At 38.4% G+C, this 16,958-nt stretch overlaps 1 protein-coding gene across 1 annotated transcript; it reads right to left on the reverse strand.

Moving 5' to 3' along the window:
- Nucleotides 1-857: 857 nt before the first annotated feature.
- On the reverse strand, nucleotides 858-12,641 carry irf10 (interferon regulatory factor 10). Its single transcript, XM_015364919.2, has 9 exons — nucleotides 12,540-12,641; nucleotides 9,529-9,702; nucleotides 8,218-8,407; nucleotides 7,736-7,815; nucleotides 7,091-7,214; nucleotides 5,956-6,075; nucleotides 4,727-5,113; nucleotides 3,620-3,738; nucleotides 858-2,163 (listed from the first exon to the last, which is right to left on the reverse strand). Exons 2-9 carry the CDS (start codon nucleotides 9,700-9,702, stop codon nucleotides 2,029-2,031), a joined length of 1,329 nt encoding a protein of 442 aa, XP_015220405.1. The 5' UTR covers nucleotides 12,540-12,641; the 3' UTR covers nucleotides 858-2,028.
- Between the last annotated feature and the right edge of the window lie 4,317 nt (nucleotides 12,642-16,958).

Here is a 16,958-nt window from a genome sequence, read left to right on the forward strand (position 1 = left end):
ACTCAAAACATATGCATTTGCTGCTTATCATTCAAAAACTGAGAGTAGATGTGCTTTGGTGTCATTAATTAAGTTGTCGTAAAAGGTGTCTTGGCAGCATTTTAAGAAGACTTAATTACTTTATTTTGGTAAATGTGCAACAACAGAAGTTTTCAATCAAGCTCTGGAGCAGAAGGACTTCACTCTTATAGGAATGTATAAGGGAATGAAAATGGAAATGCTTACCATGAACTGATTTCAATGCCACCTGAAATCCGTGAACTGCAAGAAGAGATTAAGATCTGCAGAAGATTAGGAAAAAATCTGAAGTTTCTCCTTGCAGCTCTTATGTGCTGTAAACAAATAGCCAAGGTGAGCTCCATTCTTGGAATAATACAGGTGCCACATGCCAATGTTATCTTTTGTTATTTTCCAAAACAAAACCATATACAGGTCCATACCAATGTAGTGTATGTACTGTAGTGTAAGCAACTCCCTAAGCCCTGTTTCCTACACACCACTACCTCAATTCTTTTCAGATAAGTATGTCAATGGGTTCATTAAAGTTTGGATATCCCTATGGTTAAGGCATTCTGGTATGGCTGCGGTGGTCTATCTCAGATCTGAAGTCTCCCTCCTCAATAAACGAAGCAGCTGAATGACTGTGGAAACCTGGTATTTTTACCAAGGCTGATGCACAGTCCATAGTGTTTGGTTTACGTAAAGCGCTTTGAGTGGAGTGTCCAGAAAGTGTAAGAAATTCCTAATTATTCTTATTAAATTAGAATAAAAAACTTTGAGTAGCATAAGCTTCAAGGTTATTTTTAGTTGAATGGCTAACAGAAACACCTGAAAATGCACATGCCTAAGAAACGTCATTTCTTACAAACATGGATTTTTTAATTACAAGTATTTCCTAGGCTATAAAGAAATCGAAAACAAATTTGTGAACTTACAAAAACAGTAGCTGCAATAATTCATTGGTACCACAAGAGGCCAGTATTTAGTCATAAAAAATTAATACCTCTACAGTTTTTACAAAGCTGCTTTTCTGTACTCTATTTTCCATTGTAGGTGGATTCCCCTTAACCAACACAATAACAATGCATTGCTATTCACAGTGTAGTAAATTTATCTTCGCCCATTTTATGGTACATTATGTTCAAAACATAGTTTCAAATATTCATAATATTTAAATGAAGTTTCAAAACATTTTTTTCAAAAAAATCTTTAAGCAAATGATTTAAGCAATTTTATAATTATATACCATATGATTTCTCTTTAAAAAAATAATGATCTTTAAAAAAATACTCTTAAATTAGTTTACATATATGTAAGAAGTAGATTAAATTCATTCCCACAAAGATAAGAAAGGTTAGAAGAGTGATCTGGTGCATCATTGTTGGATGTGCTTTTTTTATCCTTTGTGTTAGCAGCTGTGCCAAACTCACACTACTAAAGCAGTCTGAATAAGCACTGTATGTTCATTTCCAATAAATGAGTATATACAAATATACTTTTAGACAAACATTACAAATTACATTTTTAAGACTTGAATAATCTGTGTATTGATTAATTTTGACTGTTTTTACTTAAATGGTTGACATTAAACAGAACATATGCTACTGTCCAATTTGTACATTTTAAATTAGCCCCTTAGCTTCTCTAAAGAGAATCCTGCAGCCTACAGTTTGTCACAGGGTGCTGACAAGGCCAGCCCATCACACTTCTTCAGAACAATCAGTGAAACACAAACCAGAAGGCAGAAGTGAAAACTATATGGAAGTGCGCTTAAAGTTCAAGGCACTTCTTCGCTGTTAAAATTCGTAAGAGTCTGAAACAAACTACCCAGACGTGATGTTAAAGATGATTTCAAGAAACAGTTGAATAAGATCCTTGGATCAATTAACTACAAACAACCAAATGGGCTGGACGGCCTTTCTTTAGTAACTGTCCTTATGAATGTGGAGAGAATCCGACTGTGGTCTTTTCTGAGCTGTAGTGTTGTGTTGCATGGGACAGCCCCTGGTTTTCCTATGGGGGAAGTACTCATTGCTGGACCTGTTTGAGGACAGTCTGCTGGATGTTGTCCGATTTGCTCTTCAGTGGCTGGATTCTCTGGCCTGCCTCCACCCCAGTCCTCTGGATGTTCATAAGCAGCTTTCTGACAAACAGGGGCTCAATCTGCACAAGAGCAAAGCACGGTTCGGCTGTATTACCATTCAGGTCAGTACACTGACTCTGTCCAATCACAGAGTCTTCTGGGAAATACCACTACATCATTAGGCTTCCATGTACTGAAGCTACTAGACATTGAAGGAAGGTTTTTTTTTGTTCCCACATTTCAAACTGGTCCAGGTCAAACAAGATGTAGTTGATCCAAACTTGGCAACTGCTACTGTATGTGACAAAATCTGTGATCCTGCATCAAGTAAGGTGGTGGTCTGACCCACGCACCTGAAAAACATTTCAGACGTCTGAGATAATATTGAATTAAAAACTGTAGGTTTTCTACTGACAAACTACTGTGATAATATTTATGTCCATGCTGGGTTTTCGAAATCTTCTTGATGTTTAACTCATACTACAATCTGTTCCCGTTCAAAAGCTGCTTGGTCTGCTAACTGTAATCGTGGGAGGTATCATTCTAGTAACAATGCATTTAAATACGATAAGCAGGGATTCTGGTGAAAAAGAAAATGGCTGCCTGACCACCATTTCCTCCTCACATTTCAAACTTTCTCTGTTCTAAAGTGGTTTCTGTACAGAACTGGTAAAATAGGATTTGTTGTTTCGCAATATGACATTCTGAACATCTTTCTACGCAATGTTCTGCATAACACACTTGACCACAAATTCTTGTATTAATGGTCAGAACTGTGTACCTGAGTTGCTAGCATCAGCCTGGACACTTGTGATTGACATGTGACAGTAATATTGCAGCTATTTCAATTCAGATAGTGCCTGAACTTTTAAAAATCATCTTCAAGATCATTATTTCAGAATTGCATTCAGCATCAACTTGTAGTGATATATTTCAATATCGCGATGGGGGTAATGATGTATCTGAATGTAGCCACAAACTTTCAATTCACTATTTTAAACAATTAAAATAATTTTCTTATTTTATACAAAAATATTTTTGTTTAATTATTTAGCCATGACAAACTTGATATTTATCAAATATTGTGTAACAAATATTTATGGAATTCAAATATTGGTAAATGGTATTCCTATATAACAAATGGCAGAATTGCAGAGCTTATATTGATAACGCATGTAAGTTATCATACACCATTGTAAAAAGTGTAGCTCAGTGACGGATAACTATATTCATAGTAATTTCTGCGAGTCTTTTCTGCCCTCTGGTGGTTACTATTTAATTGAAACAACTGATCATTGCAAAAAAGGTAACACTTTTTGCCTGGTCAGCATACCAGACATCTTTTTTTTTTATCATGTCTCGTTCCTGCCTCCTACTAGCATTTTAAATCAAAGTGTCTCAGTTACTCAGCTTCACTCCAAGAGCTACAGAGCAAAAAAACACACCTTTTGGTTTCTAAGTACAAAACTGGCAGCAAAAGCACTGACAGCCCCTGACCTGCTGCATCATGGGATTTGATAGTTACTTGTTACTTACTTGTGCCATAATGAGTTTCTTGGCTTTGCTCTGGTTTGGGTCAGGGAACTCTTCTCCGAAACACAATTCAATCTGGTAGTGTGGAACTGGACGTCCAACCCGTAGGTACTGCTGTACTTCTGTGAACAGGATGAGAGGAGAGTTAAATGATTCAAGACACTTTACTCCAAAGCACTCTATGCCATGTTTATGTTAATTAAATCAAAGTGTTTCATACAGCACACTTAAAACATTTATCTTTCAAGTTTTTGAAAACTAATTAGTCAGTTTGTGTTAGTTTGTTTGACTTTAGTTTGTCTAGGCTTTTAAAGCAGTCCCAATTCCTCAGACTGGATATTAAATCTCAGTAAGAATGTAAATTCATTGATGTTAATTTACAAATTTTGGATTAAGCACAAAATCACGAACTTTGTGAAAGTACTGTAAATGGCCATTGTTTTGCAAACTCACATACGATGTGAATGAATTGAGAAATGATAGACCCCTTCCTGCTCACAAGTCTTTGTAATGACTAATGTTACTCATCATTCACATTACGGGTTGTGCAGCAGGCATTTCACCACAGAAATGTTTCAACATGATCTGCATGCAGAGTTAACTAGCAAGTAGTGTTTGTCGGTAACACAGTGTTGAAATCGAAAGCAATATTTCTAGATTAAAAGAGATGTATTCACAAGCCTGCTTCTTTACAATGTCATAGGGCTGCACATGTCACAGGAATTTTGTTGTCTCGTTTCTGTATTGCAGAATATGGAGCTGCACATACCTGGAAATTTCTCTATTTTTGATGTAAATTGAAGGTTTTACAAGTCACTGTGTACTTTTTACTTTTATTGCGGTGTGAAATCATCAATCCCAACACTTTTTGAATCCCAAAAGATGAATATAGCATTGCAGTTCCCCTTTAATATGAATCTATAAAACATTAATTTCCTTATTTTACACAATATAGGGTTTGTCATCACATAATGTCCTGCACAACGCTTCTAAAGCAAAAAGGCTCTCGGTCAAAGAATAGCATGACAGCACATGAAACAGCTTCGGGGGTTGACCCCAGGTTTGCCTCCTCAGGTCCCTGGCCAGCCTTTGTGCCCTTCTCAGCCCCACCTTGTAGGAAGACTTGCATGTCCAGCAGTTTGCAGGTCTTCTCGCGCTCCAGCTTGTTGGGCAGGTTGTGGTGCTGAGCCAGGGGCCCGTCCCAGTACACGCGGCCCTGGCAGAAGCGCTTGATGAAGACCCCGTCGGGGGCCACCCACACCAGCACGCCCCTCTCCAGGTGGGGCAGCAGGCGGGCCATGGCCTCAGTGACCCGCAGGGAGGCCTGGGCGCACTGAGGGGAGGGGAAGTGCAGAAGCTCCACCGCGGTGGGGCCGTAGATGCGCTCGTTCTCCACCGGCACAGACCCATGGAGGATGCGGCAGCCCTCCGGCGTGCTGGTAGTGAAATCCTGCACCAGCTGGCCCTGGTAATACAGACGCACTTGCAACAGGAAGTCTGTGGGGAAGCAGGCACAAAGATGTCACCTATTATCCAGACCAGAGTGAAGTACATCTTACCATAATGTATAGTACCAAGGCTTCATACCCACTAGTGATTACGCAAGCAGCCACTAGTGGTCCATCGAGTGCACTGTGCCAACTTCTAGGTGTTTGTGCAAATATTTTTCATCTAGGTGGATGCTACACATTGGTGGTGGTGGAGGGGAGTCCCCATTACCTGTAAAGCGCTTTGTGTGGAGTGTCCAGAAAAGCGCTATATAAGTGTAAGCAATTATTATTAATTATTATTATTTTGGTTGTAAGGGATTCTGGGATAGGATTGTCAGCTCAGGCTGAATGTGAATTTGATTTGAATTGAAGAGATTTTCCGTGGAGAAGTTCTGCTTGCATAAGAGACATGTTCTTATGTGAAAGTCAGATTAGGGATTTTTATCCCAAACTGAATCCATCCATTTAAGGGAGATTACTCATCTTTCCTGGAGACTCCAAGACAGTTCTCCTCTGGGACTGACTAAACACTTCCATATTTGTCATGTTGCATAAGTAATTGCTTTAAGTAGGTACACTATGCTTCTCTGGGTGCATATTTGTAATTTTAAGGAAATCTAAAACATAGCATTTCTTAAAGACAATATGACAACTCATATAAATATATAGAACAATAATTCAGATAAAATACTTTGATGATCAATATGGGCACACTCCACTTTAGCTAAATATTTTCAGCAGTGTTTGCAAGACATTCACTTTTATTTGTGCATGATAAATACACAGGGACGGAAGTAAGGTCTCCAAAATCTGACATTAAGATACATTTTACGTAAGGGATTACCTTACCTGATATCTGGAACTGCGGTGAGTATGTAGGGCACACTGTGGGCTGTAAGGTAATAGGTGTCTCAGAGCCCTCAACTGCTGTCATTGTCCATGAATAAAATTTTCCCTTTACTTGTTTTGCTGCATAAAAACAACATGATTATCCGTGACACACATTCCAGGAATCTGCTGCTTGACAAAACATGATATTGCTGATGCAGGACACACAAGCTCTTGAAATTTGTCTGGTCTACAACATTGTGCCAGTGTAATATTTATTATGTATTCATTTTGCTCCTCGCAAAAACAACATGAGAAGCCCTTAACAAGAAGAACTCTCAGTACTTCCCAGGTGAGATACAGGGTATGTTAAAGGAAGCTCCCCTCTCCCTTACTAACTTGTTTAAACCTGTCAGAAAACAGTTAAAATGTGGAGAACCCATTGAAGACTTTTTAATTACAAGAGGAGGTATCCTGCCTTTTGATTCACTTCCAGGCTTTGAGTTCTTTTCAGTGATAATGAAAGAAAAGTATCCTGTGATTTTTTTTTCTTTGTCAAGCATGATTTTGCATGCATCTATTCAGTGCATCCTGCATGAACTGGATAGATTTAATACGGAAACAATTGCCTGAGAAATCAAACTGCAAGAACATGCAGTCAAGTTGTGTGATTCAGGAACACACCTTCTTCTATCTTCCATCATTAAGACTGAAACTGTGGTGATTCAAATTAAGGGAAAAGGCAGGGAATGTCATTTTGAATTTAAACAGGTTTTATGTTCTGCAATGTTTCAACAGATATCTCACATACAACAATGTGTTTAAAGAGGAGGATAACTGGAACTGCCTTAAACTCAGCAAAAGATCCTTTTGAAATCATAGGACATGTAGAGATTAATTCCACACTGGAAAGCAGAAAAAACACAACAATCTGTTTAAGAGCTTCACCTCAGAATTAACCTCTACTTGTTTCCATGCAGCCCAGATGCCAATACAACCCCTCACGGGCCTCTTTAAAAACAAAATGCATTATTGCTACTGCGCCTCACTTCACAGTCTGCCGCGATTTATTGTGGACCAGGTCATGGAGTGAACTCACGCCTTCACCAGAGCTGCGTTTTAAAGGGCAACGGTTCTGGAGGCGACAGTCTCTCACCGCTGTCAGGAGTGGCGCTCTGGACCAGCGAGTGTGACTCCACAGAGGAAGCAGGCTGGTAATGCAAGCTGTCAGCATCTGTCCTTTCTCTCCATTCCTGCTCCACCTCCATTGGGGCACTGAACTGAGGGAAGCAAACAACAGAATCCCAGCCACGGTCAAGCACTGGTTTCCCCCATGTACTACCTACTTCACTTCATCGGATCATGCATTTACTTAGCTTTGCCAGGGTTTCCCACTGTTTGCATTACACAGTAGTTTACCATCCTTCTTCATGCCTTTACCATTGTATCACTGTGCTTTTCCTACAGCACACCACAGTAAACTAGAGAGTTAGGCAACAAGGAGAGTGCAACAGGTTTCTTTCTAGGTGATGAAGTGGTCACAGGCAAGTCATTCCTTTTAGATAACATATTGCTTGGTCTCTACAGTCTTTGTTAACTTATACCCTTCTTTTAACCCTCTGTGGTTCTATGCACCTAAGAAGACTGTCCTTTGTGATTTTCGTGGCTAAAGACTTGAACTAATGCTTATGTCTTACGATAAATAGCGGTGCTATTTTTTCTCTGCCACTACATGGGTGGAGGTGTTTGTGGATGCAGATGGGCAGACAATAGAACAGTAAAAAGATGGATCAGCTATTACCTGTGAGTGCAGGCTAGGGGTCACTATATGGGGTGAAGCAGTCCGACCAGTGCCAAAGATGACAGGGCTGCTTGGAGACTCTGAGAAAAAGAAAAAGTGTCAGGCACTAATTACACATTCAAACACGCAGTACTATAATAGCTAATGTAAAATCCTGTCATATCAGACATCTCGATGTTGAGCTGGAGAATGGTGAGTATTTTAAAGCTGCTGCAGGCTAAATCATAAACCTTCAAGCCTTTACTAAATGAATGCACATGAAGGCTTAAGTATTTTGGTTCAATACTGAGACATGATCTTTCACGTTGATGATGAACGGGCTATATGAGGAACCGAAAGGAGAAAAGGCAGCTCATGACAGTTTTATTTCTGTTTTGCACAGGACATCATTATAGTTAAACAGCTCCTATTTTCTGTGCTGCCCAGCAGCTGCAATGACAAGGCCTATATTAGCACCGTGGTGTCTCTGTCCTTCTTCCTACCTGCCCTCCTGCCACCCTCAGGCAGGATCTCGTACACTTTGTAGGGCTCAGAAATGTCCAGCTGACTGCGCTCGGGCACCTCCTGAAAATCGGTGCTCTTATTGAGGGCACAGCGCAGCCTGGTCTTCCAGGTGGAGGGGTCCACCTTGTCCTTCCCCTCCCGGTACTTCCCCTTGTAAACTGCCCAGGCCTGCAGCACACAGAGGGGGCAGCTTGTTACAGGAAGCCTCATCGTGTCCTGTGCTCAACTCCATGGGTCACTGCAGGCTGCTTTATTTACTGACCACATATACCTTTTAGAATATGTGTGATATGCACTGACACGTATTGGATTTTTTAAATTAAAAATTAACACCATCATCTTCTTCATTGTTTTTATTATTATTATTTAATAGAGACCTGGAGCCTATCCCAGCAAGCAACGGGCACAAGGCAGGGTACACCCTGGATAGGATGCTAGTCCATCACACTATTATTTTATTACTTATATTATGATGACCATGATGATGAAATATTACACAAAACATGCTTATTCTCTTTAACATAGTAAACACCAACAACAATATGGTACTGGGCTTCCTAGCAAAATTGATACATGCTGGTTCCATTAGAGCTGACCATATTTCACAAAAATGACTATTGTAGATCTGACATTTAGGGTAGGTCAACGTTATCTATGTTTATTGAATTTATTTTATGAAGTCCTGGAAAAAATGTTTCTGAATCATATTACCTAAAATACTTACACAGTATATACAATATATATGACTCTTACCCTTTCACTTTCACTTTCTGAAGGATTAACTTCTAAAACCGATAAATATTTATTTTCTGTTTTTAATACTTTGTTTTCAGCAATCATACTTTTTCTAAATACGTTTATTAAAACATAACGTTTTCATGTTGGTTATTACGCTCCTTTCTAATTATTTATTTAATTCAAGAAGTTGTTCTAGTTTTGAAAGTGAAAACACTTAATTCCAAATTTAATTAAACCAGACTGTTTGATAAATATGTGACAGCCCATTTACATTGTCAGTCAAGTCAATTATGTTAATTTTTACGATATATTAACCTATGCGGGTGAGTTTCAAAAAGAGCGCATTCTTTAGAAAAATAATGATGTAGTTAACTGAACGCTTAAATAGAAAGTCCCAATTACAAAATAAATTTAATATCGTCCCATAATCTTCTGAAATTGCTGCTCCCTTTACTTTTAATGTGCCATAATCTTGCAACGCAAGAAAGCACTAGTGTTTCAACACTTTGTTGGACCGCGATATATGTGCAATGAACATAAATGAAAAATACCTTAAAAAGTGCCGCGTCTTCATTCTGGTTGTAGTCTTGCTTGGCAGCGTGTTTCCAGGGGATCCTAAACATAGTTTTTTCCTGGTTTTCCCAGCTAAGCCCCGCATATTTCCCGCTGTCTATCTGAGTAATCAGCCACTCTCTCAGACGCATATTCCTGCAGTTGTCTTCCATCTCAGACGAGAAATGCAACAAATGTTAAAATTGCAAGTTTGTAACTACAATTTAACCACTTTTCTGTCTGATAGTGCACCTCAAGAAACTCCACTATGAACAATAACTCCCACTGCACGTTTGCACACGAAAAATTCTTCTTAGACAACGCATATAAGTGACCAAGTGATAATAACAACCCCAGATAAGAACAAGCTATCCAGTTCTAAACATATTGTAAGTCTCCCCCTGAATGATGTATTTTTAAATGTATGTCTAAAAGGATCGTGTGAAATGCATCTTAAGGCTAAAACACGTCTTGAATCGAAAGTAAAAGTTTGAAAGTCAAACACTTTCGGTTTCCCGTTGTTTTTTTTTTAACCTCTGTATTTAGGTAAAGATCAACGTCTGAAGTTGTAGTACTGTATTTTAATTCCAGACTGAACAATACGAGAATAGAGTAATTCTGGCATTACGTTAATTTATAAACCTGGAAATACCATTTCATTCATCTTTCGCTATGATTTTATGAAAGTTATATTTAAATTAGTTCCTGGTTACAATATGACCACTGTATGTCAAAGTTCTGTGACACCTGCCACTCTTGAATGGCGTCTATATTCTAGCCTGATTTATTTTATTAGAAGTTAGATAGTTACTTCATGCGTGGGCGAGTGCAATTCTGTGAATATGTGCTGGGGGGGGTTTTCCAAAGGGACTGACAAATAGTTTTAATGTGTCTCAGTGCGTTTTTATTTTGACATGGAACATTTCTTCATCCTACGCGTCTAGGAAGCCCCCCCCCCCCCACAACCCACCAACACCAAGCCCTCACCCCCCACCCACCCATCTGTCGTTCTTGACCTGGTCAAACTGTTGTAGATAGTAATTCACTGGCAGCTGCTTAATATTTCTCCAAGAAATACCAGTCTATGTAAAAATAATGTTACTGTAAAGAACATACTGTTTCAAGGAAATTACACAAGAGAAGGCGAAAATTTACCCTTAAAAGGCCTTTAGTGTGGCAGTACATACAATGTAATTTCAAACCTAGCAGGTGTGTCGAAATAGGCAGGACTACAATTATGTCCCTAGAACATTGATTTGTAATCCCTGTCGACTTCTTTGCCATGGCTGGGTTAGGCCGTGATATTAATTAAAAAGAGTACAAATGAGAAAGTAAATTGGATTCAAAGAATTTCTGCTGTATGCTTATTGAATTCTGTGTCTGGCCCAGCAGGTTACAGTTTAACTGTTATCAATGCCAGACAGATAGACAGGTAACACATATATAAGGAGATGAAATTAAAGATAAAGGCCGCTGTTTCATTGAATCGTCTGGCTAGGGTTTTTCCCTCACCCAACCTACTGGCTGCTAGGCTGAACTGTGACTGTTGCACCCTTTATCACAACTGAATTCACCACAGATTATATTCTTGTGGAAGCCGTGTGACTTCATCAGAATTCAAGGGCACAGGGACCACACCCTGGATGTGACACCAGACCACACATACATCCACAAACACATTAGGATATAGGACATATAAAATGATTCTACAGTTAGTTTTAGCCAATAAGAAAAGGCTTCATTCTTCACAACGATTTTAAATAATGCACAAATGTAATGAAATATTTTATATACCATATCAAGCTCTTATTTGTCACTTTCTATATATTGCCAATATGCATAAAAGAAGGCTGTACATGGTGCCTAATTCATGTCTGGACTCCTGTTTGAATGCAGGATTCATTTGCTTTGGCAGAAAAGATCCTATCTGAGCTGTTCTTCTTTGGTCTGCCTGTTTCCTGCAACCTCACACATATTTGTGATTTTCAGATAAATTGGGCTCAGATCAAATAATCCATCTGAAATTTCGGCATTCTGTTTCAAAGGAAATAGAAAAAAATGAACCAGTATCTTCATCCTACAACTGTCTCGTTGGCGGTGATACACTTTGACATTCTAGTTATTCATCATGTTATTGTTCTATATCTCTGTTTAATTTATTCTGAAGTGCTGAACCACATCTACACTGGATAGCCTCTAGCTCCAAAGATGTAATTTAATAATTTATTAAGTGCATTAAATATCCTTTAGTTAATTATATATTTGTTACCTCTTCTAAAGCTGTAACAGAATAATTTAGCCTAGCAAGAGACGGTGTTAAGTGAATTATATAATTTAAGAAAGAGGATATTATTTTAATTTTAAATGTCTGTAGAACAGGTAATGTCTGTAGAAATCTTGACAACTACTTGCTAGGAATAGCATGCAATTTTCATATTCTCTCAAAGAGCACTTCACTAGTAAGCATGATTGGTACTTTTAAACACTTTAGCAGTAGAAACAGCTATGCTAGCAGCAGTACAAGAAACAAAAAAAAACTATTTTGCTGCCTGGATGGTTTTGCCAAAGAACATGGGGTTGTTCTGTATTAAGAGAAAAACTAACAATTGAAACACATTTCTGCCATAAGTGATACACAAAGTTATGCACAGAACATAGACTGAAATAAGATACAGTGGGGTAACATAATTTGATCATCAACAGAATAAACAGATCACTTTGACTCCTTTGCTATTGCCCTCTTTGAATAATGTCCAGCAAGTTATTTTCATTCACAAAGTACAATGATATTACCTTTGACTATACTTTAAACACAGTACACTTAATGAAAATGTTCTGCCAAAAGCTCATAAAACAATTCAAACAAATTATGGCCCCTTAAATTCATGCACTGGGGAACTTTTGATCCTTTTATTTATAGCTTTTATTTAGAAATAAAAGCTATAAATCTGGCAGGAAAGTCTGGTCTAGTCCCATCTTGATAAAATAGATACAATAGATTTTGTGTTACCTTGCACGCTGTCTCGCTTGTCAGTTCAGCATGTGATCCTTTGGTGGAGTAAGAAGTCGTAAAACACAAGGTGCTGTACGCTATAGAAGATGGGGATTTCCTAATCAGACACAGGAAAACGTGTTGCTGTGGAAACCTTCTGAGAACTGAGAATGAAACACCAGCTTTCCCCCACCCCACACCTCCCCCTTACTGACATCAGTATAATGACATTAGTTTTTGCTTAAAGGCTTGTGAGCACGAAATGTATGAGCTCTCTAAAAGTTCCTCTTTCATTTGAATCTCTACATCCTCTCTAATCGACCTCTAAATTAACTCAATGTCAAGGAGAAGGCATGCACATACTGTAAATACCAGGTTAGACTCATTAAATCATAGGCCAGCTGGGCCACAGCTATGATCTTGGCGAATTAATTAAATGATCATTTCATTCTAAAAGTGAGAATGCTATTACAATGCATTGAGAATACTTTTATAGCACAAAGCAAAACAGATCCATGCTTGTCTTGTAGGTCAGTCAGTGCCACACTCTCTAACGTCTTGAAAGCCATAGAGTTCTGGCAGACAAGTGTGCTTTGGTGATATGCCATTTGTAATGTAGACAGATCAGAGTTGTAGAGCTTTCACTATCATTTCCTGGTTATAGAACATCAGATCTGCATAGGCATAAGTCCATAAATGAAATATAGTCGTTTGGCTTATAAAAACTTTGTACAATGAAATATAGTTTTTCCTATATTATTATACTGAGGTTTCCTCTGCTAAGAGCTCCTAAAGCAAAATTACAGAACTATTACTATATTCATATAGTTTTATATTTTTCAAATGTTTTTTTTATTACTTTCTCCTGGTATTTGTTAGTTCTTGTACAGTTCAATTAAACCACACACCTGTTACCTCACGGGACAGTGACATCAGACTCCACTTTCCTCAATAGGAGGGATCTAGTGTGAGAGCTGTAAAAGCTCCTAATTAACTCCACGCCAGATATGTCAGGTAAGAAAGGCTGTTGTCTCCATTAAGGTGGAGCTGCAGTTGTGTTTAACTTCTCTTTCCATCAGTAAGACCTGATTATTGACTTCTAGAATGACACCATTTACAGAAACTGTACTGAGCCTTATGAATCAGTGTAATTCTTCCAATCAGAGGGGAAAGCACCAGTGTTGCCTTTGACTACCATTCCTTCTCAGTATTGGATCTGTGGGCTCTTTTGCTCAGAATTCAACACCCAAACACTCACACAAGCCCCTGGGCCATCTGCCACAGGTTATTACTAATTCATCTTCAGTTTTCCCATTCACAGAGAGAACCTAAGAACACACACAAAAGTGAGGAGTGAAACCGAAAGTGTTCAGTGAAATAATTGGTGTACAATCCGTGACACTTTCAGAACACAATTATGTATTTCCTCTGCTGTACTGCAGGAGACTGATGACCTTCTTTTCCTCTGTAGAAACATAGGTCTCAGGAAAAGGAAATTCTCTGGGAGAACTCACAGAGGCTCTCTAGATCAACTTTAAAATGTTGCCCCAGCATTAAAAATTCTCTGTAAGCAATTTTACTCTATCGAACTGAAATATATTGAGTTATTTAAATTGGAAATCATTTTGTCCTATATTACAATTTTGGCTTATTGTGGAGATATCTTAATAATTCATTTGTTTTTAATTTCAATGGCAATGTAATGTTACATCAATTTCCCTTCTGGATCCATAAAGTCTTATCTATCTATCTAGCTATGTTGTTTAGATATCCTGGCTGGTCTCTCAACTATTATTGCTAAATTAACAACTACAATCCAGCAAGTATAGACCACTGCCATTATTAAATTGCATCTGCAATGCTGGGTGGGATGGTGGCATAGAGGAAAGTATTGCTGCCTCACACAGGTGGGGTCCTGGGTTCAGTTCTGGACATGAGTTTGTAAGTTCTCCTCATGTTTGAGTGGGGTTCCTCACCTAACCCAAAGACACAGTGGTAGATATATGGATACATATACAGTACAGTATGTAATGGAACACTACTTGGCATTTCATGAATAGAAACACTATATACTGTACTAATGTTTGTACTATTTCAAAGAGGAGTCACCCAGCCTCCTGAGTGTGTGCAAACCTCTGTTGCAGATGCTCAGCCATGTTTTCTTTTCTCCTGTTCTGCTCTGCTTGTATACCAGCCACTTTTGAAAACAAAAAAAGGGAAGTTACAATCGTTTTGTAAATGGCCCAGATTGACAAAGTTAATTTTAAGGTTCTTAAATTGCCCAGACTTCTGTTTTTTGCTGGCGAAGTTGATAGAGTGCGCAGACATTATCCTCAGGTTTCTGGGGGCTGAGACCGGCTGTCAATGTTGTCATTATGTCTGTAACACTGAGGCGACTTTTTTAAGGAGTTTTAAATTACCACAATAACAGCAGTAATAAGGTATTGCTACATTGATTGCTTTGCTCCATGACGCTGTAATATATTGTCCACAATAATGTAAAAAATGGATACATACTGTATTTTTTCCAGTGTGGCTTTCTGAATTAGCAAAGATCATGAAAACTTATAGCAGTGGACAGTCTGGCTTTTGTTAGTTCCTAGCAGGTCTTCTACTTCTACGTTGCTGAATTTCTTAACTATATTTGTGATCTAAAACCAGGGCTCATGGAACAGAGGAGATATGAAGGTGCTGTAGGAAAAGTGTTGTTTCATTGGTTCTCTGAGTCTTGCGGAAGAGGTAAAAGCCAAGCACACTGTGCATGGCTATAGTACATTGAATTAGGATTAGGGATCCCAGCAATCAGTGAATGTTAATTTTAGACTGCCTTAGGCACATGGAACACAGCCATAATATATACAGTATCTACAAAAATCTTTTTATCAAGTCTACTCTATACAGTATCTGTATCACAACCTTGTTTAAACACTGTTAAAAAGCTACAACCAAACATGAAAGACTACAAAGAGTCTCTCAAGACGTTTTTGTATGTGTTGTGTAAGACTCCCAATGGTAAGATGAAGCCATATAATTTTATTTCTCAGTGTTCCCAAAGCTTTAAATGTTGTTGCAGACTGTTTGTTTTTTTCTCTGGTGGTGTCAACATTTTATAGCTCATGGGGAAAATCAAATAATCCAGAACTGCATATATCTGAAGAAGGGATTGCAGAAATGAGCCTCAAGATAATAATAAAGATTCTTAAAGTAGTGTCCTCTGTTACTGAAAATAGAGAACTGTCCTTCAAGTGCTGCCCAGCCCTTTTCCAGCTGCAGTGATCTTTCCTGCTCCCCAGTGGCACAGCTTTGAAGTTTCTCCAGTGCCTCTGCAGCCAGGATCACAGCCAGGCCCATCTGGAGAGAGAAGACTTGCTTTAAAGCACAGACCCTCGTCTAAAACAAATCATTGCTATGTTTCTAATGTCCGTATTTCATTCGTGACATCAGGGTGCTTGCAGTTTTCTCACTCCCTGGGAAAATCAAGTGTGAATGCAGAAAAGATTACAAACAGGATCAGCCCATTCTGCTTATCTACTGTAGCTGAGTGTGTAAGCAAACATATGTGCACGTGGGTGTTTTTATACCTGTTATATAAATCCAATATATATTTATCATCTGTTTATAAAACAAAAGTAATGCAAAACAGACTGATAAAATGTACATTGCACTCCTGGGCATGGTAATTACAGTCTATTATCATTGAAATATGTCTTGATCACTGCGCAACATAAGGCATTTTTGTTTCTTTTCTCAATTCAGTCCTTAAGATCTTCAGAATCTTTATGGCATCAGCTTGCCACAGTCCCCAAGGTACAAACCACGAAGGCAGCATTGTCCTTCACTGTTTAAGACACTGAAGCAGGTCTTTGTGGTAAAGCTTTAGGCATACAGTATCTGCTACAGTATAAGTCGTATATTTGTACATCACAAATCAGTTATGCATGTGTCCCATATTTTGAAATATCCTAATTTACAATTAAGTAATAATTTATAGAGTTATTTCTTATTTCTTTCCAATGTTTTGATCAAATACAATCCAGCGCATGATGTGCTGTAGATTTCTGTTTGTGTTATTCTGTTGTGCAATGAAATAAATGGGTATTTTGCAATTCATCATTTATCTACAAGAGTTGATTGCTGTGATTATACAGTATATATCGGGAGATGTCAGAATAAAAAATTAAATTATACAGTATGAGCAGTGCAAGACAATTTAGTAGACAAGGGGCGAAAAATGTCAAATTGTCTCTCGTGCCATGTAGCTGTCTTGTTTCTTTGTCTTTCAAATTGAATACAATTCTCCTCTTTCCATTCTGATTTGGTGTAGTATTACTATTGCAAACATGCTGTGATCATTCTCGCTGCTCAAACTATTTAATAAAGACAGTGGATACAGAGAACCACTCTGATGTTCAGAGGAAGCTTTAAAGTAGCATGTCA

The sequence above is a fragment of the Lepisosteus oculatus genome, chromosome 16 (assembly GCF_040954835.1).
Source record: "Lepisosteus oculatus isolate fLepOcu1 chromosome 16, fLepOcu1.hap2, whole genome shotgun sequence".
NCBI lineage: Eukaryota > Metazoa > Chordata > Actinopteri > Semionotiformes > Lepisosteidae > Lepisosteus > Lepisosteus oculatus.